Consider the following 24,287-nt stretch of genomic DNA (forward strand, 5'->3'; position numbering starts at 1 on the left):
ATTAACGTTACTAAAATGTAAATAAATAATAGATTTATATGGGATAAAATTACACTGTAAGGCATAGTTATGCCAGCATTTCTGACCATGTGACATTTAAGATGTGACCTCTACCACGACCCTGGCAAACCCTCTGATCAGTCAAATAAGCATTTCAATTTCAAACTAATCAAATTAGTTCACTTATCTATATTTCTTAGTGTTTCATTATTGTCTTAGTAGTAGTTAAGTGGTGTCCTTGTGGACAGCTGCCATGAACACATTTCGATCTTCACTCAAGCGGCTCAGTGTTGATAGTGTGATGTCCATAGTTGTTGTGATTGTACCAAGCCATCTTGCTGCTGTAAGGGCGCATCAAGACAGAAAGAGGTCCGTGCACAGTCTCCATCCAGGCGCCCTCCTCTCTAGCTGGCAGAGCAGAAACTCTGGGCACTAGGGTCACTAGGAGACCCTATTGCTGTCCCAGAGTCTAGTGCGCAAAAACGCTGGGAAAATGTCCGCTTCGCCATCTTACCGATTGTTTCTGCAGTGCTGCTGCCGCCAATGCGGGACTCCGGAGGGAATAAATCAGTGCAGGGTGTGTGTGTGTGTGTGTGTGTGTGTGTGTGTGGGCCACCCTTGGGGATCCGTGTGCATTACACACACTGCACCCATTATAGATATGCAAATTTAAAACGTATGAGCGCACAAATATTCAAAAGTGGTTAATTAGGCTGCTGGTTTGGTAAATAAAATATATTTTTATTAAAAGAACAGCAAACTAAATAAACATTCATAGATATAAAAACATCATGCTGGAAATCGCAGAATAATTAGTATCATACTTATAATCACTGCATGAAATTCAATAGATACCCCCGCATTAGCCAATTGGACTAATAATTAATTTAAAGCATGCATGCTTAATTGGTTAGCTGGTTAGTTAGTTGGACCAGTAATCAGTCCCAGTATACAGTCCTGGTTGTTAGTAACTGTTAATCCCTCCAGGGATTTTGTTATATTGATGTTAATAATTAGTTTGGTTAGATAGACAGAAATGTCCCTGGGTATATATGTCAACACAGTCCTTTTAAGATAGTGAAACTTTCTTCTGGTGATATTTCTGTGCCAGTTTATTCCATATAATGTAATATTGAGAGATTTACATAACCACTTAGTAACCCATCGTGGCACTCATAGGGGCACTGCTTACCCTCCACTCTGCGGCGGTATTGGTGTCCACGATTGGGTTGAGGCACTGTATAGCTGGAAAGTTTCCTATCTGGCTGAGGCGGTGACACGCTGCCTGCGTGTAGCTGGGAGCGCTTGGCCGCGTGTCGCGGCTTCCGGGTTGTGCAAAGCTTCCGGCTTACGATGCGCTCCAGCTGCGTTCCACTTGACGTCGTTAGGGTCACCTGACGCGTTTCTCCGCCTTTTGTGGGTGGCGGTTTCTTCAGAGGTTTTATAGATATGCCAGTGTGGTGCTGGACTTCCCCTTTTTCATTGACCTTCAACTTTTCCAAGCATAATGTCTTTCTCTAAGGATCCTTTTCTTCGCATGATGATTTCTAAAGTGGTAAAGGGCGAGTTGTGTCATTTGTACTTCTAGGGAGAGCTTAGATATCTCGTCTACAAGGGCGTAGAGAGCAACGTAGGCCCCGGTAATAAATGGGGGTGTGGCCTAAAAAGGGTGTGTGTCCAGGGGGAGGGGGCATGGGGGAGGGCACCCACTTCCTACCTTGCTTTTGGAAAGTGGGTCCCTCCTCCTCAGCTAGCACCATCTTCACAGGAATATTTAGGAAGATGGTGCATGTGCACTAGAGAGAAAAGAGGCGGCCTCCCCAGCAGCCCGGGCAAGGGTAATTATTCTAGTACCGATTGATTTGTTCTTCAGGCAATCCATGGTATCCGTGATATTAGTTTCCAACACCATAATTCAAAAGTGTCAATGATCTTCCTATCTTGCTTCTTGACTGTCCAGCTTTCACACCCATACAGTGTTACAACCATAGCTTGAACGAGTTGTATCTTTGTATGCATTTGCAAAGATACATCTGTACACTTGAATATCTTATAAAGATCTCTCACAACTGTTTTACGAATTGCTGTTCATCTTCAGATTTCTAGAGTACATGCTGCTTTAGTGTTGATTAGTGATCCCAATAGGCTAAAACTATCTACTATTTCAATTTCTGCCAGTTGTTATCTTTGTCTTTAAGATGAATACCCATTTTCAGACTAAATTCTTTGATCATAATTAGTAGCTGTTTCATATCTTCTTCATTTTCTGCTAGCAATGTGGTATCATCAGCATGATGGAGGTTATTAATATAATGGGGGGAATTCAAATGTTTGAAAAGTCGGTTGGGTGTCTGTTTTATTTCCTGTCTATTAGATAGGAAAAAACAGGCACCCAAGTGACTTTTCAAACAACTGAATATCCCCCAGTAAGTCTTCCACAAATTTTTGCAACCTACTTTTCATTCTATAGCCCAGAATCTCTGATAATCTGTCCTGCATACAGGTTGAACAGATCTGGTGAAAGGATGCAGCCTTGTCGTACAGTTTTGCTGATTTTAAACCAATCTGTCTCTTCTTGATGTATTCAAACTAAAGCTTCTGGATATACATAGAGATTTTGTATGAGGATAATCAGATGTTCTGGTATGCCAATATTTCTTAATGTTTTCCAGAGATTGTCAGGATTGACACAGTCAAAGGCCTTACTGTAGTCAATGAAGCACATGTAGATGTCTTTTTGATATTCCTTGATCTTTTCAAGTATCCACATTATATCCAGCTATGATGTCTCTTGAGCCTCTTCCTTTTCTGAGCCCTGCTTGTATTTCAGGCAATTCACACTACATATACAATTGTAGTCTCCCCTGTATGATCATGAGCATGTATAATAAGCGCAATTGTTCAGTAACTTCCACAGCCAGTTGGATCACCCATCTTCAGTACTGGCATGAACACAGATCTTTAATTACCTCATTTTTATTATTTTTCAAGTTACAACAATATGTTGAAATCACTGATGCAGTGTTGTAAGGTGAAACAAGGTGGTATACAATGGTGGATAAAGAAACATACAGCAACATCCGAAAGTCACACCTCCCAGAATGGATAAATAGTGAAAAACCTAATCAATTGCAGCTGTGAAAACGTGAATGTGCTCAAGAGTATGCTTAGGTAAGGGGATCAAAGTGGGTTACAGGCGGGGTTGGCTGGCAACGTTCAGCCTAGGGGGCAAACTCAAGCAAATGGCCCAGCTATTCACAGAGAATGCAGTGCAAAAATGGCCCTGGAACACTTAAATTGCACCGGCCCGGGGGGCATATGGCACCCTGCCCAGCCAGTTCCTGGTTATAGGGATCAGGGATGGGAAATAAGGGCCAATGGGATTTGAAACTACCCTTTCAATAGAAGTCACATAGAAATCTTGATAAGTAATCCCGAAATGAGTCCTATGTTTCACTTGTAGGGTTCTTCTTTCTAAGTGTTCTTCTCCAGGAATTAATTCAAGATTTTTCTTGTGTGGAGATATTCATCATAGAGAGAAGAAATAGCACATATAGTGTAGTAATTTGAGTAAAAAGTGAGTTTTATTGAAGTGCATAAAATTCTTGTATCCAATAAAAGTGACAAATTCACACTATAATAAAATTGGAACCGTACCGTGACGAGCTCCCAGCATGGAGCAATGAAAAGAGTAAAATTGGAAGGTTCCGGAATTCCTCCCTCCTCCCTTCACGCAAAACACCGGCCGCAGGACCTGGTAGGGTTCTCCTATTATTCAAAATGCAGGTAGATGGATCATTAGATGCCGCCAACGCGTTTCGAGTTGTATATAACTCTTCCTCAGGGCAGGGCTCGAAACGCGTTGGCGGCATCTAATGATCCATCTACCTGCATTTTGAATAATAGGAGAACCCTACCAGGTCCTGCGGCCGGTGTTTTGCGTGAAGGGAGGAGGGAGGAATTCCGGAACCTTCCAATTTTACTCTTTTCATTGCTCCATGCTGGGAGCTCGTCACGGTACGGTTCCAATTTTATTATAGTGTGAATTTGTCACTTTTATTGGATACAAGAATTTTATGCACTTCAATAAAACTCACTTTTTACTCAAATTACTACACTATATGTGCTATTTCTTCTCTCTATGATGAATATCTCCACACAAGAAAAATCTTGAATTAATTCCTGGAGAAGAACACTTAGAAAGAAGAACCCTACAAGTGAAACATAGGACTCATTTCGGGATTACTTAAGATTTCTATGTGACTTCTATTGAAAGGGTGGAGCGCCAACGGTGTATTCACAAATATTTGTTGTTTATTAGTCTTTAAGGTGATTGGGTACCACCAGAATACACCCAGGCTGCTTCGGTCCACCAAGCGCTATTCTCTGTTCCATTCACATTTGTTCTCTGGGATTTGAAACTAATCTAAAAGGCAGCAAGCATATGCCCTGCAGAGATAGTGGAGACCCATGTTACAGGGTATTAAAAACAAGAGGTTTGAAAGCCCCTGGGAAGTGGTTCCCAAACTCAGTCCAAGGCATGCTAACAGTTTTAAGTATATTCATGGCTAAGCACAGATGGCTAAATCAAATTGACTGAGGTACTAATTAAGTCACCTGTGCCCAAGCATGGTTATACTAAAAGCCTTGACCGTTAGGGTGCCTTGAGGACTGAGCTTGGGAACCTCTGGGCTTAGAGCAGATGGTTTACTGAAGGCATACTAGGGCACCACATCTGGGAAAATTTGTGTGATTTGTTAAGGAAGTACAGTGTATGCTGTGATTTATTTATTTCTTTTTTTCTTCATTTCAATACCAAATTTGTTTACTCACCATTTGTAGCGAAGGAGGGTTTGTCTAGGATAGGGGTAGCCAACCCTGGTCCTTCAAAGCTACCAACTGTTAACGTTTTCCAGGTCTCCTCACAGAATCACAAGTTAAGTAATTAGCTCCATGTGTGGATCTTTTAAAATGTGTCAGTGAGTAATGACTGCACCTGTGCACCTGTTAGGTGAGCTGGAAAACATGAACAGTTGGTAGCTCTCGAGGACCAGGGTTGGCTGCCACTGGTCTAGGGACGCTATGGGGAGTCCAAGGTGTTCTTTATTTTCATTGTGTTGGGTCTACAATATGGGGCCTACTTATCGATTTTTGGGGGGGGATATCTCTTGAAAACACCAGTTTTTTGAGGGTGCCAACAAATAAAAGCTATCCTCCAAATGTATCTACAGGGGTACACAAAAGCAGCCCCCAGAGAAACCATAAACGGCTGCTTTCTTGCTGAATTTACCAATTGTTGGAATATGATGCATTCCGTGTTTGGTCATGTTGGCTAATGTCATTTGAAGATGGCATTAGCACAGTGGTTCTCAAACTCAGTCTTCAAGGCACCCTAACAGTCCAGGTTTTAAGGATATCCATGCTTGATCACAGACCGTTTAATCGAATTGAATGAGGTACTACTTAAGGTAGCCATGCCCAAGCATGGATATCCTTAAAGCCTGGACTGTAATCGTGCCTTGAGGACAGAGTTTGGGAACCACTGCATTAGCCATTGTAGATTACACACTATAGCAGGCATTCCCAACCACGGTCCTCAAGGCACACCAACAGTGCAGGTTTTAGTGATATCCAGGCTTGAACACAGGTGACAATTAGTACCTTAACTATTTTGATTTAACCATCTGTGCTGAAGCCTGGATATCACTAAAACTTGCACTGTTGGTGTGCCTTGAGGACCGTGGTTGGGAATGCCTGCACTATAGATTGCAGAAAGCATTGGTAATAATCCCTGGCACTCACAACTCATGCATGCGCAGTTAGAAGCCTGCAATAATTGAATGTATTTGCTAAATATTGCAAACAATTTACTTTTACATATCGCAGGGACGAGCTCATATACCTGTCCCTGCATGTGAACTATAGTACATCTTGCCAATCTATTATTGCCACGAACAGCAGTAATAAAACATAATAATTATCAGGTCAAAAACCTGCTGATTAGTAAATGGGCCCCTATATGTTTTTGCACATAAAATAAAACAATGTATATGTATTGTAGGTAGTGGATGCCAATAAGCAGGGGCGGATTGGCATACCGGGACGCCGGGCCAGATTCTGTTTGACTAGTCCGGTCGTCCCCTCAGTGGCCTGCCATCACTTCCTTGCCGGCAGGCTTCCACGATTGGAACTCCACCCCGAACACGGCACCGTTTACACAAATGTAGATGAAAATTGTCCACCGGCGGAGCTGCTGCGCATGTGCAGCCCCACCAGCCCCCCTTTGCAGGACAGGGACATCAGTCACAACTTACGGCTCCGCCCTTGGGTCCACCTCCAGCCCCATGTTCGCCTTCAGTCCCCAGCCACAGCAGCCAAGGCAGACACAGGAGCCAGTAGCCGCCAGTTCTGACTGTGATAGTCAGTGAGTAAATGTCCCAAAGATATACTGTAGTAGTGTGTGTGCCTGATATATAGACTATAGTAGTAGTCCTGTTTACAATGTATTGAAGTTGTGTGTGTGTGTGTGTATATATATATATATATATATATATATATATATATATATATATATATATATGTGCTCTGCTGCAGTTATATATATATGTATAAGTGTATAACATGCTCTGCCTGGGGCAATGTGTATAACATGCTCTGCCTGGTGCAATGTGTATAACGTGCTCTGCCTGGTGCAATGTGTATAACGTGCTCTGCCTGGTGCAATGTGTATAACGTGCTCTGCCTGGTGCAATGTGTATAAAGTGCTCTGCCTGGTGCAATGTGTATAATGTGCTCTGCCTGGTGCAATGTGTATAATGTGCTCTGCCTGACGCAATGTGTATAATGTGCTCTGCCTGGCGCAAAGTGTAGACATGCTCTATCTGGCGCAATATGTATAACATGCTCTACATGGTGCAGTGTGTATAGGAGTTTCTACCTGGTGCAATCTATATAAGCGCACTACTGTGTGGTGTAATGTGAATTTGCACTATTATCTGGTCATGCCCCTACCCCATGAAGTCACGCCCCTAAAACCTTTCTGCGCGCAGCGGGCACGCACTTTCCATATCTACCTGTGATCAGGCCTACAGAGCAGTAATCCCTCCCACTTGACAGACTCCACCCCCTCAACAGACCCCCCCCCCACCCATGTTAGGGCTGCTTCCATAAATTTCCCGGGCTGGTTTTCAATACCAATCCGCCCCTGCCAATAAGTCTTGATATTTCATTCTTCTAGATCAGTGGTTCTCAAACTCAGTCCTCAGGACCCCACACGGTGCATGTTTTGTAGGTAACCCAGCAAGTGCACAGGTGTAGTCATTACTCACTGACACATTTTAAAAGGTCCGCAGGTGGAGTTAATTATTTCACTTGTGATTCTGTGAGGAAACCTGGAAAACATGTACTGTGTGGGGTCCTGAGGATCGAGTTTGAGAACCTGTGGTCTAGATGATATTATACAAACTATGATTTTCATTAGCATTAATGGCATTATAGACTAACCTCTGATGTTCAGTTGAATGTGTCTGAATTCGCGGCGTGGTCCAGTTGTAGTGGCGCATGTGTAGATTCCAGAATCTTCAGAGCTCACGCGACTTATGACAAGAGAACCATCTGCTTGATTCCTATACCTGGAAAACATATTGCAGACCCGTGATGGCTATCATGACTTGCATTGTGTTTATTCTTTCCCATTACAGCTGGTACTATTAATGTTAAATTCCCACCAACCCTCCTCTAGTGAATAGGTGTGGATCATAGGGTCGACAGTAACATGGCCAACCACTATTGGTCGACAGTGACTAGGTCAACACGTGAAATAGGTCCACACAGTCATTAGGTCGAAATTAGTATTTGGGGGGGGGGGGAAGGGGGGGTTGTGTCGTTTTCTTCGTAAAGTGACTGGGAACCCCAATTAGTGCACTGTGTCAGCACAGGTTACTATTCCCAATCGTAGTCTACGTGGATTGTAAAGTATGAAAAAGTAAAAAAAAACATTTTTTTTAAATGTGTTGACCTATGCCACGTCGACATAGTGACCATGTCAACCAATTGTGGTCGACCTAATGAGTGTCGACCTAAAGACCGGATCCCCTAGTGAATGATCATACCTAGCTGAAGGCAATGGCATCCCATCTTTTTGCCATTCCACAGTAGTGCTTGGAGATATTTCTAAGTGACAAGAAAGTCTTGCTCGATGACCAAGATTTGCTTCCAATACCATGAGGTCTGTTGATGATGTCCTAAACAAAGAATAATGAATGCGTTATTGTAGAAGGGTTTTTTTTATGCCTCACATAACTTTTTAATCCTAAGGGAAACACTCTTTTCAGCTGCAATGCCTTTCTTATTGAATGTGGCACATTACCTTCTTCCTGAGTTCACAGTGCGACTGTTGTGCGGGGTATCTCTCGATATCTGAGCAGCAGAAGACTCCGTCCTCCTTATGTTTTCATTAAACGGTCTGCCTGCGTTGCCAGCATCATGCGATCTTTGCCCTCCATTTGACTCCCTTCCTAATGTAAATTCACAAGAGAAATATTTCACGACCAGTAAACAGGTTTGCATTCACCAATAGCCAAGCTCAGTTATACATTTAGTTTGACTCCACCCCACAGCCTCACCTCTATGGGTCTCATTCACTAAGGATCTCTTTCGAGGCCGAAAATCCAATTTTCACAAAACTGCTAATGCTAAAAATCGCATGTGAAGAGTCGCCTAGAATGGATAAGACACCCACCGTTGCGATTGCAAATCTGCATATGCATTAGCCGTATCGCAATGCATATGCTAAAAACGAGCACAAACGACAGTTGCGGCTGACCCATGCCTAACGAGAATGCAGTCAAACCGGGCTCCATGTTTTTAATTGCAGCGTTCGCAGATGACGTCAGATACACACCCCAAAAACGGCTATGACACGCCTGCGTTTTCCCAACCACTCGCCACAAATGCCATGTTGCCATGAATGGTCACTTCCTGTCAATCAGATTGCGATCGTTTTACACTTAAGCTGCATACGCAGATCGATCACATTTTGACTTTTGCGCATGCACAGTCTGCCGGTAATCGCTCAGTGCATGCGTTCTCACATTAGCAAATGATAGTGAATCAGGCCCTATGTACGTACAATAAATGCATACAAAATGACTCAGCTCTATTTTAGTCCCTGTTAAAATAGGGATGATGTTATGTGATCATGCAGACACCATGATTCTGAGCAATCAAAATGCCAGCAGACAGAATGCTAACCCACAGGGACTATTCCCACTCGTGGGTGTCCACGACACCCATAAAGTGGGAATAGAACCTGTGACAAGCGCAGTGAGGCCGTAAGGGGCTTTGTTGCGCTCGCCCCAACCGCCGGCATTTTGTTACCGGGATCCCGGGGTCAGTATGCCGACTACCGGGATCCTGGACGCCGGTCTTCCAGCCCCAACTCATTAAAATAGGACATGGAAAGAATGATTAATGTACAAAATAAAACATAAATACAGTATGTAGAGTGTCTACCAAACACCTCAGGTCAGTGCGGCCTTACCAAAAATATGGGCCTGACTAGAATGACTGTGTACCATGGTACATGTAAACTGAGGTGTTATTCCACACTGTGGGAAACTAGACAATGTTATTTTGAATAGAGAACATTAATTCATACGGAAACATACCGTATTAAGAATATTCAGCGTGAACATTGGCTAAACTATGATCGCAACAAAATAGAGCTAGTGGCTGTCATAGACTTCTCGAGTCTCTTTGCAACATTTTAACTACAGATGCATAATATATTTTCATGGAGCTCCAATCAGTGAGGTACATTATGTCGACATGCAAAATGCTGACAATTAATTAGGTCAACATGGTTGTAATATCAAATTTAAAAATGTGACGCGTTTGTGATATTAAAAAAACCATGTCGACACTGCTGTAATGTCGACAATGTCTTTTTTTTTTTTTACATGTTCTCTCCTGACCCTAATGCTAACCCTAAATGAAATGTCATCATTATGACAATGTCAACATTCCCGATGCCAACATTCTGCCAATGTCAACATTTTAACATTAAACATTGTGAGCGTCAACATTCTTATTGGCACTATTTATATGAAAGCATTGGAAAGTATAGTCGCTCTATTACTGATTTCAATCCACTGCAACAGCGTAATGAACGTATGGTCCTGCCAGTGAGAAAAATGCACTTTCTGCTCATGGATTACCCAGGATAGGCAATATCAACACCAAAAATGAGTCTTTATATGCACTAAAGTTGTATACAGCAGACATATCCACTACAGCATGCCGGCACTGCCTTCCCCATAGAATTCTATGGGGCTGCAACGTGCCAGTATGCATCATCAAGCTCCGGAAAGCAAAACTTTCCAGAGCGTGTTCCTGAAGGGCAATGCCATCTATAGATGGCTTTGCCTATAAAGGACTATGGGCTTCTTACCGCAGACTCCACCCCCACCCCACCCCACCCCGTGGATTGCACATGCACAGTAAGGACTCCCGGGTCTTAAACCTGGAAGAATTCATAATGCAATGGGCAGCTCTTATCAGAAGAGCCGACCGTTGCGTTTTTAATTGCAGTAATACATGTATACAGCGTTAATAACATTGCTATGCATGATGTAAATGGCAGGATGTATCACATTCAAAATGTGACTGGGCATTATGGAAATATCTACCAAAACATTCCCATTATATTATGTCTCAAACAGCAATACTTTATAGAGATATATGCGAACAAAAGTTATTAGATAAATTTGAATAGAGTAATGATATACTGTTGTAGGTAGGAGTTATAAACATACCATTCACTTCCAACTGCACTCTGTGTGTTTCTCTGCGGTTGCCGTTGGAAACCATACACATGTAACTACCAGCATCTTCAGCTCGTACATGACTGATCACTAAAGAGTTGTCTGACTGGTACGTATGCCTGTTCAAACACAAGTAAAGTTAGTGGGATGTTTATTGGCTTTTGCACCACTAGTTATGGCAGATAGCTGTAAAACCAAATACAATTTAATCAACTATGAAAAGGAACTTTAACAATTGAAGGCAAAATGATCTAAAAATCAGATTATAACTTATATTAATGTGGTTAGTCAGGCTTTACAAATACAGAAATTGTTATTCACCGTTGCATCACATATAACATGATATCGTTGGGTGAAAATAATACCCCTTTCAGACAGAGCCAAGAACCCGGGTTATTGCAGAGGCAAGCCAGCAGAACCCGGGTCCAAGTTCAGTGTGAAAGGGTCGACCCGATTCTTGCATCACGGGTCCATGACCCGGGTTGCGATAAGGGTTATTCCCTGGTCAGCTGCAGTGTGAAAAGCATCGTTTATGGCCGGGTCATGCCTAAGAGTCTGCCAATTGGCTGGTTCAGGAGTGCTTGGAGATGACATCATCTCCAATTGTCTCGTATGAACGGCGATGACCCGGGTAACGGCGGTGGGGTGAAAGAAGTATATCTGAAGCCCTTCGTCCGATCAGTGTTCTGTGTCCTGGGACAGACATGGGTTAGAGCCCGGGGCTCCAGTGTATAAGGCAGGGGTGGGGAACCTTTTTTCTACCAAGGGCCATTTGGATATTTATAAAATCCTTCGGGGGCCATACAAAAATTAGCAACTTAAAAATTAACCTGCCCCCAGTAGATATGCCCCATTAGATATGACCCCTAGTAGTGCCGCTTACACACACACATTAAAAGAAAGAAAAAACACAATACTCACCAGCTCCGCTCCTGCTTCTGGACCCTTGCCCTCTGCCTGGCTGCCCACTCCTCGGTACATTGGGAGAGACGTCATGACATCTCAACCATAGCACTGCACAGCCGCACACGCACACTGCCAGAGCCGAAAGCCGGAGCTCAAGAGTGAGCTCCTACCTCCAGCTGCTGCTGAGGGGAAGAAGCCGGGTGCCCGCTAGTAACAAAATCTCAGTGGGCCCCCGGCATCTCTCTTGGTTAGGTGAGCCTGTGAGGGCCAGATCATATGGCTTTACGGCCTTACACGGCCCGCGGGCCTGAGGTTCCCCACCACTAGTATAAGGGATATAAAAGTAATTCCCAATATATTATAAGTTTCATGCCTGTGACAAAACAAAGGGTTAATTTTTTTACCACCTTGAATACACTTTTTTTATTTATTTATTTAAGACTTATTTCCCAATGCAGATCTCCCTAATCTTAAAGAGTGGTGGGTACCAGAATTGTTTAATGAGCAATTTGTTCACTGGGGCCTCTTTTCCTGCAGATACCCCTTCAAGGTTTATGTATTACATGCATAACATTTTATTAATGTAACAGTACAAAGTCTGTAAACAAAAAAACAAAACAAAAAAAAAATAGCTGGGTAAGAAAAAATAAGATGCATTATTATGGTAATTGAAGTAACGTGTCTTTTGCTATCTATCAGACAAATGAACCCTCTAATACAGGCATTCCCAACCACGGTCCTCAAGGCACACCAACAGTGCAGGTTTTAGGGATATCCAGGCTGCAGCACTGATGGTTAAATCCAAATAACTGAGCTACTAATTAAGTCACCTGTGTTGAAGCCTGGCTATCACAAAAACCTGCACTGTTAGTGTGCCTTGAGGACCGTGGTTGGGAATGCCTGCTCTAATATATGTAATGAAACCAATATAAATATAGGAGCACTGACGAGATATCCAAATGTTAGATAACTTGCTAGTGCTTCTATATTTCTAATGGTTTAGTATGTTTCACAAGGAAAGCACTGTCTGCTCCCACAAGTAAGCCGATAGCTGGGTAGAAGAGTGCACAGTGTCTATGGGAAGTGCTGCTCAGGCAGAGAGCGATAATCTGCAAGCCAGTAATGCAGTGGATAGGTCCAGCAACAACACCATTGTCACTCATCTTTAGTGAGGAGGCTACTCTCAGGATATACATATTTTCTGACAGCATGAAGCTGGCAGGAGGTCTGAGAGATGGTTATGGATTACTGGGTCACCTGGATTAGGCCGACAATCATTAGGTTGACCACTATTGGTCGATATTGACATGGTCGACCCAGGGAAAAAGGTTGATACAGGACAATTGTCGACAAGGGACAGGTCGACGTGCCATTTTTATACTTTTTTGGGTTACATGACCAGGAACCTCAATTAGTGCACCGCGTCCCATTGCATGGCGTGCTTCGTTCACCGCTACCGCTGCACTCGGCACAGGTTACTATCAGGGACGTGCGGTGAGCTAAATGGCTCAGGAGGCACTGGCTAGCACCAGAGCCAGATTTACATGCCAAAACATACATCTGGGCATTATACACAGGTGCAGCAGTATAAACTCCTGGAAATTTTGTAAGTTTTGATCAGAGATGTGCAGAAAAGATATACAGGGGAGGCACTGCCTCACCCGCCATAGACCTTTTACTCCAGAGTTTTGGCTATAAAAATTATTAGAATAATACAAAGATGATATTTCAAACATATCCTTTGTATTTTTCATATACTTTATACAGTCAAAACTCTGGTACAAACGTTAGTATGACAGGAAAGGCTCTGCCTCACCCCACCACACATCACTGGTTACTATTCCCAATCGTAGTCCACGTAAAGTATGAAAAAGTTACCATATTTTTTTAAAAGTCATGTCGACCTTTGCATGTGTCGACCTATCCTGTGTAAACAATGTCAATGTCAACCAATAGTGGTCGGCCTACCATCTGGATACCTGAGAGATGGGCAGTGCCTGATATTAGCTCCAGCCCCTGTGAGCAAAGAGCCACCAATGAAATGCTCAGGAGAAAGCATGATCCACCCCTGAGCGATAAGGTTTCAGAAAGCCAGAGGAAGAGTGCTGCTGTGAAGAAGGGGAACTGTATTATGGCTTCCATGGGACTGAAGAATCGGAGGCCACAATGAAGGTCTGGAATTTTTTCCTTTTTGGTAAATCCCTGCAGGCATGTGGATCTGTGTGCCCACCGGAAAAAAAAAGGGTGACCATGAAGCAAGACCACTGCCTTGCCATCAATCATGGGAAAGGAACTTTGCAACCAAAAATCAAAACTCTAAGATTGTAGATTAAGGTCTAAGCATATGTACAGTACAATATGTTACACTTTGCCTATAAGTGAAAGTTGTTATTTTTGCATGAATTAAAGTACAGGATATTACAGGATATTTGCAGTAGCTTGAAATCATCTTAAAGTTTTGCTAATGATATCAGGACACAGTGGCTCTGCACGATCACCTATGGGGTTAATTATGGTTTATAAAGATGAAATGCTCAACAGTGGGTAACATTAGCCAGTGGTAGATGGATCAAAATCACAATATGTCAATATCTGACCTTGTAGAGGACACAGTACTTCCATCTTTCTGCCATTCCACTCTAGGAAAAGGGTAATCACTCACTCTACAGAGCAGACGGATTGTCTGTCCAACTGATGCCACCATAGCGGAAGATTCTGCCTTGTCCAAAATAATTCTAGATAAAAAAAATATAGAAGTATGGTAAATTCAGAAAAGCCATGCTCTTCCCACATCTAAGTGTCAGAAAATCCTTACAACTATTTTGAGTGATTGGACACAGAAACAGAATAATATTTATGCCATAAAATTGTGTCAAAAACAGAGTTTAGTTTACAAGGAAATCTGGAGATTTACAGCCAATGAAATATACTTATAATAAAGTTGTAATGGTTGTGCCTGTATATACAATTTTTTTGGAGAAATGTACATGGGATTGTGTATGAACTACAGAGACAAATATATATTTTTTCAGTTTTATCGGAGGGCACCTAGCAAAGTTACCTTTTGTATTCCAAGAGTGCCGGATTTTGGAAAATGTGTAAAATAAATAAATAAATATATAAATATATATATATATATATATATATATATATATATATATATATATATATATATATAACAGACAGAAATAGCCGGCACTCACAGAGACTTTTTAAATAAATTGACACAGCACAGCAGCTAGAGTCAACGTTTCAGGATAGTCTCCTTTTATCAAGACCAACTTCAAAAGTGAAACAAGTACATTTATATACTGTAATTCTGTAGACGTTGGGCAGCTGTGCTCAATAAGTGCTCGTATGACCTAATCCTTTTAGTGATTGAGGAATCCCGTCGGGAACTTACCATCGCCCAAGAAAAATTCACAGCATTTGAACAAACCTACAGCGGTTTAATAAACATTGATACCTCACAAGAACTTTTGAGCAAACTAACGGCTGATCTGGCAAAATACCGCACAGACCTTATTCAGTTTAAGAAAGCTAAATGCAATACGGTTGATAGGGATTATCAAGAAAATCTTGTGTATAGTTGGGCCTATAACCGTAATACCAATACCGGCAAGAAACCAAGGTTCAGACGCTTTAGAAGACCTAACGCAGACACTGAAAATTCGAGCGCTGTCTCTTCCAGTGAGCCGGAATGTGCAGGAGACCAGCGGTCAAAAAACTCCTCAAAACCCCCAGCGGGGGTGACAACAAGGGGCCAAAGGAACCCCAAAAAAGGAAGCACACCAGGCGCGGTGGACAGTGGGCGCGCAAAATCCAAAAAGACAGCGAGCAAGAAAACCTAGTGTTTAATTTGTCTTCTCGCATACTAACACAAGAAGAAGTTTCAGTGCTCAATAGAGGTCTTTCATACGTCCCAACAAATAACCCTGATGCCTTTCGGAACCAGATCGACTTATATAAATTTGGACTTCGATTACGTCTCAAAGAATTCTATGCGGGTGCCGAGCAGCCAATAATGGGAGCCCCCGCCTTGCACAAACCCTCAACTTTTGACCCAGTATCGAATAATACGAATATCAAATGTTTCATCAATTTTATGCATAATCTTTACGATGAACCTGCTTCAACGCACACTAGTAATACACTGAATTTATCTGCTGCTGAACATGCAGCCCTTAAAGCACTTGGTTCATATACAGACATTGTCATTCGTCCCGCGGACAAGGGCGGTGGAATTGTGGTACAAGACCTTAAGTCTTACAAATCTGAAATTTACACCCAATTAGCAGATACTCGTAAGTATCAATTACTGCCAGCTGACCCTACTGTCAAATACAAAGAAGAAATAGATACAGTGCTGAGTGAAGCAACAGTCAACAATGTGATTGACGCCAAGATCCAACAGGTATTGTCCCAAGAGTGGCCGGTTGTTCCAGTGCTGTACACTATTCCCAAGCTACACAAGAACCCTACATGCCCCCCGGGTCGGCCCATCATTGCGGCCCGTGAATCCTTATATTACACCATTTCACAATACTTAGACATGTTTTTGCAGCCCATTGTGAGTGAGCAAGCTTCCTGTCTTAAGGACACCACGGCCTTTTTGAATAAAATTCTGGCTCTGACTCCACTGCCAGATAAACACCTTATGTGTACAGTAGATGTCGTTAGCCTATACACCAATATACCCCACCATCGGGTTATAGAAGCTATTAGACGGTGTATTACAGGCAATACGAATTATTCAGGGCCCGATGTCGATTTTTTCATACAACTGCTCGAGCTCACGTTGAAGCGGAACTACTTTATTTTTGATGGCAAAATCTACTAACAACAGTCCGGGTGTGCTATGGGTTCTTGTGTAGCTCCAAGCCTGGCCAATTTGTTCATGTGTGAGGTAGAAAAGGACCTGTTCCTTACCAACCCTATGATGTCCTGCAACATTAGGGCATACTATCGTTACATCGACGATATTTTCATCTTGTGGTCTGGCACGGAAGAGGATTTTCACAATGCGATGAGTCATGTGAATACACTGGATACCTCCATTAAATTCACATACTCCTGCAGCTTTGAGAGAATCCACTACCTGGATGTTATGGTCATCCAGGATCACAATCATGTCTTGCACACCACTCTATATGTAAAAGAAACCGATAGGAACACTACCCTACACGCCAACAGCCACCATCCCCCTGCCTTAAAATGGGGGTTACCTTATTCCCAATTTTTAAGGATCTATCGCATATGTAGTGACAGTGGGGACGCTGGTAAGCAGATTGATATAATGATACGCAAGTATGTAGTTAGGGGTTACAAATTAAAATATCTTAAAAAAGCCAAAGAGAGGGTGCTCACCAAAAACCGGAAAGATTTATTATTTAAGACCAAACAGCGTGAGTCTAGAGACCGGATAGTGTGGCCACAGGACTTTTCAACCAATAGTGCTCAGACAGTGGGCTCAGCCAAACGGATCTGGACGATTGTAGCGAATGACAAAACTTTACCTACATTCACAAACTGTTTCAGCAAAACGACTTCTACTCATTTCCTCACACGGAAGCCTGGCAACTACAGATGTTTGGGTTGCACCACATGTAGTTGCCTTGAAACAGGCCAATATTTTCATCATCCAAGATCAGGGAAGAAATTTTCCATCAAATCTTCATATACCTGTTCTAGTCGCTTTGTCGTCTATTATATCAAGTGTCCCTGCGGACTCCTTTACATTGGAAAAACTATTTGTCAATTTAAAGAGAGGATCGCCCTCCACCGCTCTAGCATTAGAGCAGCATTAGAAGGGAAGGGCTCCGACCAACCGGTCGCCCGCCACTTCAGAGACTTCCATCACAACCTGGCATCCATCCGATACAATATCATTGACGGGGTCCCAGAATCCAAGAGAGGTGGAGATCGGGGTAAAACCCTACTACAAAAAGAAGCACGCTGGATCTACACTTTACAAACTGTCAAACCGCTCGGTTTGAATGACATTTTATCTTATACTTGTTTTCTGTAATCCTTAGCCATTAACACCACTCCATTCCCCTCACTTTGGCTTGTTCAGAGGTGCGCTACAGAGCACATTATAGGCCCACAGCAGGTAGCTCTATTTAATGATACCTGGCCTTTATATGTCTAACATATTTCTGCTCTTTTAGGATGATATCTGCTATAGCAGCTTATGCTTATATGCCTCCAGTGACTGTTCCCTAGCGATATTTATCTATTATGTATTATCCCCCATATCCTTTTGTCCTAGCTTATGTGCACTTAACCTGTAGAACACTACATCTGTTACTACATGCATTTCACTGATGCGTCCTGCTTGTTTGTTTTGTACAGTTGCTATGGTGATGGGTCTAACTTCGTATTGTCTCCGCCCCCCCGTGGATGCAGGGTCGCCGGCGCTGGCGCGCCCCTATGACGTCACTGTGAGTCCCGGAGAGCGGAGGAAGCCGTGCACATGAGGTGTTGGTAATGTATATAAATGTACTTGTTTCACTTTTGCAGTTGGTCTTGATAAAAGGAGTCTATCCTGAAACGTTGACTCTAGCTGCTGTGCTGTGTCAATTTATTTAAAAAGTCTCTGTGAGTGCCGGCTATTTCTGTCTGTTATATGCTATATTGCAAGCAGGGCACCGGAGCATGCTGTGATAACTACCTGTGTTGGAGTGCCGAATACCTACGTGTTTTTATATATTAGATTGTAAGCTCTCACGAGTAGGGCCCTCTTCCCTCATGTGCTTATCCTTTTCTTACTTTGATAATCCTCAACTGGCCAAATCAAGCAGTTTTTTGGCCACCTGGAACTTGTCTGTCATTTACTGGTGTAGTTATGCTTAGTTACCCTGTACTTGTCCTAAATTGTCATCAATTGTAAGTCACTGTTTTCCTGTTTTGATTATGTGCATATGTACTCTGTAATTGGGCGCTGCGGAACCCTTGTGGCGCCATAAAAGATAAAGGATAATAATATATATATATATATATGAAGAATCTGATGAAGGTTTGAATAAACCGAAACGTAAAGCGCTAGAAGGCTCCTGTGCAGAGACGTGCAGTCAGGAGAGGCAGGGGAGGCAGTGCCTCCCCTGTGATTAATTCTTAAAATAATATAAAGAAGATACTTATGACACATATTCTGTGTCATAAGTATCTTCTTTATGTAATTCTAATAAATTTCCTAGTTTAAATGCGTGTGGGAGGCACTGATAGCAGTGCCTCCCAAACATAATGGGAACGGAGACAGAGCGGGGGGTGGAGCCTAGCACTGGGCTGTAAAAGCCCATTCAAAAAGATATGGAAAGCGGCACCTCTACAAGTGCCTCGCTGACAGGGACACCACCCCCATGTCAGCGAGGCACCTGTGATTGGACAGCGGATCCAGTACTGGATCCGCTGTCCAATCACACACATGCGGCGCTGGATGCGGCGGGTCCCGGCGGTGAGTGTCGCTGGAGGTAGCCGTGGCCCTGGAGTGTATGCGGCTCACCCCCGTTCTCCTCCGTCCCCTCGCTGACCCGAGCGGCTCTCCCCCTCCTGCGCCCTCCCGCTGTCCGGAGCTATTCTCCCTCTCATCCGGCAGTGTGCGTCTCTCAGCAGCAGTGCCGGCGTGATGCGCTCATCGAGGGTATGCAATGCTGGACGGCGCCGGATCTGACAGGCGCCATCCCTGCTCTACTGAGGAGGGAAGCCGCAGCTGTATTTTATTTTGTGAGACAGATCTCTTTGTCTCGTCTGGGTGCCGCTGCGCTCCCCTCAAAGGAATGGATCACAGCACGGAGTGCCCAGGCCATCTGCTGCGGTGCAAGCTCCTCCCAGCAGCTCTCGATAGCCTGATTCCCCTGTACCATGGAGGAGGAGAGGGTGCGCTGTCTGCAGACAGGATCCGGTCCTGCGTTCCCCCTTTGCCCTTGCTGTGCTGTTAATGTGTAGGGTGAGCGGTGAGTGTCGGAAGGTGGGGGCGGGGGCAGGAGATGCTGTTGCAGTGTGTGCAGAGAGTAATCTCTGTAGTGTAGTCACTGCTGGTTTTGCTGCCACTTCACATTCACTACTTTTTCTTGTCATGTTCACTACAGTTTGTTCTCCAACCTCACCCTATACCATCTCCCCTGGTACAGGACCCAATAGGTGCTGCTAACCCTCATTGTTATTTTGGCTCCCATTTGTCACTGTAACTGTGTGAAAACCAGACTTGCTGGTTACTTGCACCCTGGAACTATGTATGTATATGTGTGTTTCCCGCCTCTGTGCAAGAAGTGTATGTCCTCATGGCATGGTATCAGGATCCCAGCGTTTGGGATGCTGCGGCCAGAATACTGACAGCAGCATCCCAACGTGCAGGATCCCAAATCATTGTAAAGAAATATGTTGAGGACTTTTTTGTAGGAGGGCGAAAATGTACAGTTTGCAGGGGGGCGCCGAACACCCTAGCACCGGCCCTGAGGGGAGGGGCGGGTAGGGGGGGGGGTGTACACATTTTTTCAAGCTGCACATCCCTTCTCTGCTTTTTCCTGCTGCTGCGGCCTGGGCCACCTAAGAAGAGGAGCTGGCAGCCGTCATGGAGAACTGCCACTTGCTGCATCTATTACAAGGTGCAAAAATGCTGCTTTATTGCTGTGTTAACCTGTGTGTGTGTGTGTCTTACCGGCTCAATATCTTTTCCCCGTATTTCATTAACCCCCAGCCTGCCACGCTGTCACTTGCACCTGTTACACGTGACTTCTGCACGGTACCTGCTCTCATAGGTAGCCTATTGGTCCACCACGCCCACCGTATGTACGAACGTACAGAACCCGTCCGATCATTAAACAATGGCACATATGCCTGGAGGTGACGGGTCCTGTACGTTCGTACATACGGTGCCCGTGGTGGAATAATAGGCTACCTATGACAGCAGGTACCGTGCCGAAGAAGTCACGTGTAACAGGAGATGCGGAAGCAACTGACAGCGCAGTAGGCTGAGGATTAATAGAACATACGGGGAAAAGACATCGGGCCGGTAACAGGTTTTACTGCTATATTACTGCTTAGTACATCCCGCCCTCACACTCTCTCTCTCTCTGTCTCTCTCTCTCAGTTTGTAAGTATAATGTTCATTTTGACAGGTACCCCTACCCTATTGGATTCTACTGGACAAGTGGACGTGACCGGCGTGGGATGTAGGTAAGTATGTGTGAGTGTGTAAGTGTGTTTTAATAAATTTTTACTTTCACGGTGTGTGTGTTGTGTTTTTATTTGGGTATTTTTTTTGTTGTAGAACTACAGGTACCTGCAGGCCCGTTATTTCCCCACATGCTGGTACTTGAGGTTCTCCAAGTACCAGCAAGCGGGGGGAGGCTTGTTGGGCCTTGTAGTTCCACAACAAAAAACAATATTCTTTTTTTTACACACATGGCTATCAGCCTGGCACCCACCGCCCAGGGGTGCTGGGGACAGCCTCGGGCTTCACCCCTGGCCCTTGGGTGCCTGGAAGGGGGGTGACACCTTGATTTAAGGGGTCCCCACTCCTCCAGGGAACCCCGGCCAGTGGTGACTAGTTGGAGGGGTAATGCCACGGCCGCAGGGACCTACATAAAAGTGTCCCCCGGCTGTGGCATTATGTCCCTGGCTAGTGGAGCCCGGTGCTGGTTATCAAAATACGGGGAACCCCTGTCCAATTTTTTTCCCAGTATTTAAACACCCAGGACCGGCTCAAAGAGCCCGAGGCTGGTTATACTTAGAAGGGGGGACCTCATGCATTTTTATTTTTTATTTTTTTTAACCCATTCAGATTCTTCTCCTTTAAGTTAATGGAAGCCCTGGACCACAAAATTGCATTCATGTCCGCCTCCCACTCCCTTCCCAGTCCCAAACACTAATTTTTATTTATTTTTCTATAAAAATGTACAATATACAACAAGTATGATGAGCAGGCAGGCAGAAGGCATTGGCGGCATCGGACTGAGATGCAAATTAGTGGAGGAGGCCCGGGTCAGTTGATGGTGGGCGAGTTTGTAAGCCATTGGCGGTGGCAGCGGGCATCGGCTCAGAGGCAGTAGCGGGCATTGGCTCGACGGCGGTAGGGGTCATCGTCAGGATGCGGCGGACATTATGGCTGTAGTGCCTCACCAGCCACTGATCTCACCGCACGCCACTGCTCCTGTGGTCATTTAGCTTCTGAAAAGTCCGTGAGTGCCGCCTATCCCTGTCCTGTTTATTCTGTGAAATTTCACTTTGGATGGCACCGGGCATGCTGTTTATTCATGTTGAAGTGAGTGCCGAATATTTACTATATATATATATATATATATATATATATATATATTCATATATATATACTGCTCAAAAAAATAAAGGGAACACTTAAACAACATAATGTAACTCCAAGTCAATCACACTTCTGTGAAATCAAACTGTCCACTTAGGAAGCAACACTGATTGACAATCAATTTCACATGCTGTTGTGCAAATGGAATAGACAACAGGTGGGAATTATAGGCAATTAGCAAGACACACCCAATAAAGGAGTTGTTCTGCAGGTGGTGACCATGGACCACTTCTCAGCTCCTATGCTTTCTGGCTGATGTTTTGGTCACTTTTAAAAGCTGGCGGTGCTTTCACTCTAGTGGTAGCATGAGACGGAGTCTACAACCCACACAAGTGGCTCAGGTAGTGCAGCTCATCCAGGATGGCACATCAATGCGAGCTGTGGCAAGAAGATTTGCTGTGTCTGTCACTACGTCCAGAGCATGGAGGCGCTACCAGGAGACAGGCCAGTACATCAGGAGACGTGGAGGAGGCCGTAGGAGGGCAACAACCCAGCAGCAGGACCGCTACCTCCGCCTTTGTGCAAGGAGGAACAGGAGGAGCACTGCCAGAGCCCTGCAAAATGACCTCTAGCAAGCCGCAAATGTGCATGTGTCTACTCAAACTATCAGAAACAGACTCCATGAGGGTGGTATGAGGGCCCGACGTCCACAGATGGGAGTTGTGCTTACAGCCCAACACTGTGCAGGACGTTTGGCATTTGCCAGAGAACACCAAGATTGGCAAATTCGCCACTGGTGCCCTGTGCTCTTCACAGATGAAAGCAGGTTCTCACTGAGCACATGTGACAGACGTGACAGAGTCTGGAGACGCCAAGGAGAACGTTCTGCTGCCTGCAACATCCTCCAGCATGACCGGTTTGGCAGTGGGTCAGTAATGGTGTGGGGTGGCATTTCTTTGGGGGGCCGCACAGCCCTCCATGTGCTCGCCAGAGGTAGCCTGACTGCCATTAGGTACTGAGATGAGATCCTCAGACCCCTTGTGAGACCATATGCTGGTGCGGTTGGCCCTGGGTTCCTCCTAATGTAAGACAATACTAGACCTCATGTGGCTGGAGTGTGTCAGCAGTTCCTGCAAGACGAAGGCATTGATGCTATGGACTGGCCCGCCCGTTCCCCAGACCTGAATCCAATTGAGCACATCTGGGACATCATGTCTCGCTCCATCCACCAATGCCACGTTGCACCACAGACTGTCCAGGAGTTGGCGATGCTTTAGTCCAGGTCTGGGAGGAGATCCCTCAGGAGACCATCCGCCACCTCATCAGGAGCATGCCCAGCCATTTTAGGGAGGTCATACAGGCACGTGGAGGCCACACACACTACTGAGCCTCATTTTGACTTGTTTTAAAGGACATTACATCAAAGTTGGATCAGCCTGTAGTGTGTTTTTCCACTTTAATTTTGAGTGTGACTCCAAATCCAGACCTCCATGGGTTAATAAATTTGATTTCCATTGATAATTTTTTGTGTGATTTTTTACTTGTATCAATTACATTGCCTTTATTTTTCACAATTTCGTTATATTTTAAACTGTTATGTAACTATATATATATATATATATATATATATATATATATATATATATATTATAATATAGCTAATGTTATATTATATGTATATAATTATCTAGAACAGTATTATTAGCGCCCTCAGATCAGTGTTTTATATACATATATAGAGAGAGGTGTTTATAGCGACCGGCACTCATATCAGCTGCGGTATTGCCTGGGTGCCCTTCCAATGGTATACAGGATGTATGGCAGCAGAAGCAAGATGGCACTCACAGCATTAAAATAAATAAAGCAACCTGAGCCCGGGCTGCGATTAACGTTTCAGTTCTATAACAAACTTGCAGCAGAATCTGATGAAAGTTTGTTATAAAACTGAAACGTTAATTGCAGCCCGGGCTCCGGTTTCTTGATTTATGTCAGTCCTGTGAGTGCCGTCCTGCTTCTACCGCCATACATCCTAGAAAAAAAAAAAGATTTTATATATATATATATATATATATATATATATATATATATATATACACACACAGAGAGAGAGAGAGAGAGAGAGAGATTTTATTTTTTAATAACAATTGCACTTTCCAAAATAGGTGGCGCTTCTTACAATCTTTACTTATCCCATGATCACAAAAAGCCATCGGTATGGAGGTGGCAGTGACCAGTTGCTGGAATCTTTGAACGGCCCATGATAGAACCTAGGTTGACGGACTGATGTTTAATGACCA

At 44.0% G+C, this 24,287-nt stretch overlaps 1 protein-coding gene across 4 annotated transcripts in view; it reads right to left on the bottom strand.

The window, feature by feature from the left end:
- Positions 1-24,287, bottom strand: part of PAPLN (papilin, proteoglycan like sulfated glycoprotein) — a 275,678-nt gene that overhangs the window by 18,178 nt on the left and 233,213 nt on the right. For all 4 annotated transcript variants that reach the window (XM_063947669.1, XM_063947668.1, XM_063947670.1 and 1 more), the window contains 5 exons: positions 14,327-14,464; positions 10,815-10,942; positions 8,369-8,516; positions 8,112-8,243; positions 7,504-7,631 (listed from right to left, as the gene is read on the bottom strand). In XM_063947669.1, coding sequence (XP_063803739.1) covers positions 7,504-7,631; positions 8,112-8,243; positions 8,369-8,516; positions 10,815-10,942; positions 14,327-14,464 — 674 coding nt within the window. The remainder of the gene's footprint in view (positions 1-7,503; positions 7,632-8,111; positions 8,244-8,368; positions 8,517-10,814; positions 10,943-14,326; positions 14,465-24,287) is intronic.

Source organism: Pseudophryne corroboree, chromosome 12 (genome assembly GCF_028390025.1).
Source record: "Pseudophryne corroboree isolate aPseCor3 chromosome 12, aPseCor3.hap2, whole genome shotgun sequence".
Classification (NCBI taxonomy): domain Eukaryota; kingdom Metazoa; phylum Chordata; class Amphibia; order Anura; family Myobatrachidae; genus Pseudophryne; species Pseudophryne corroboree.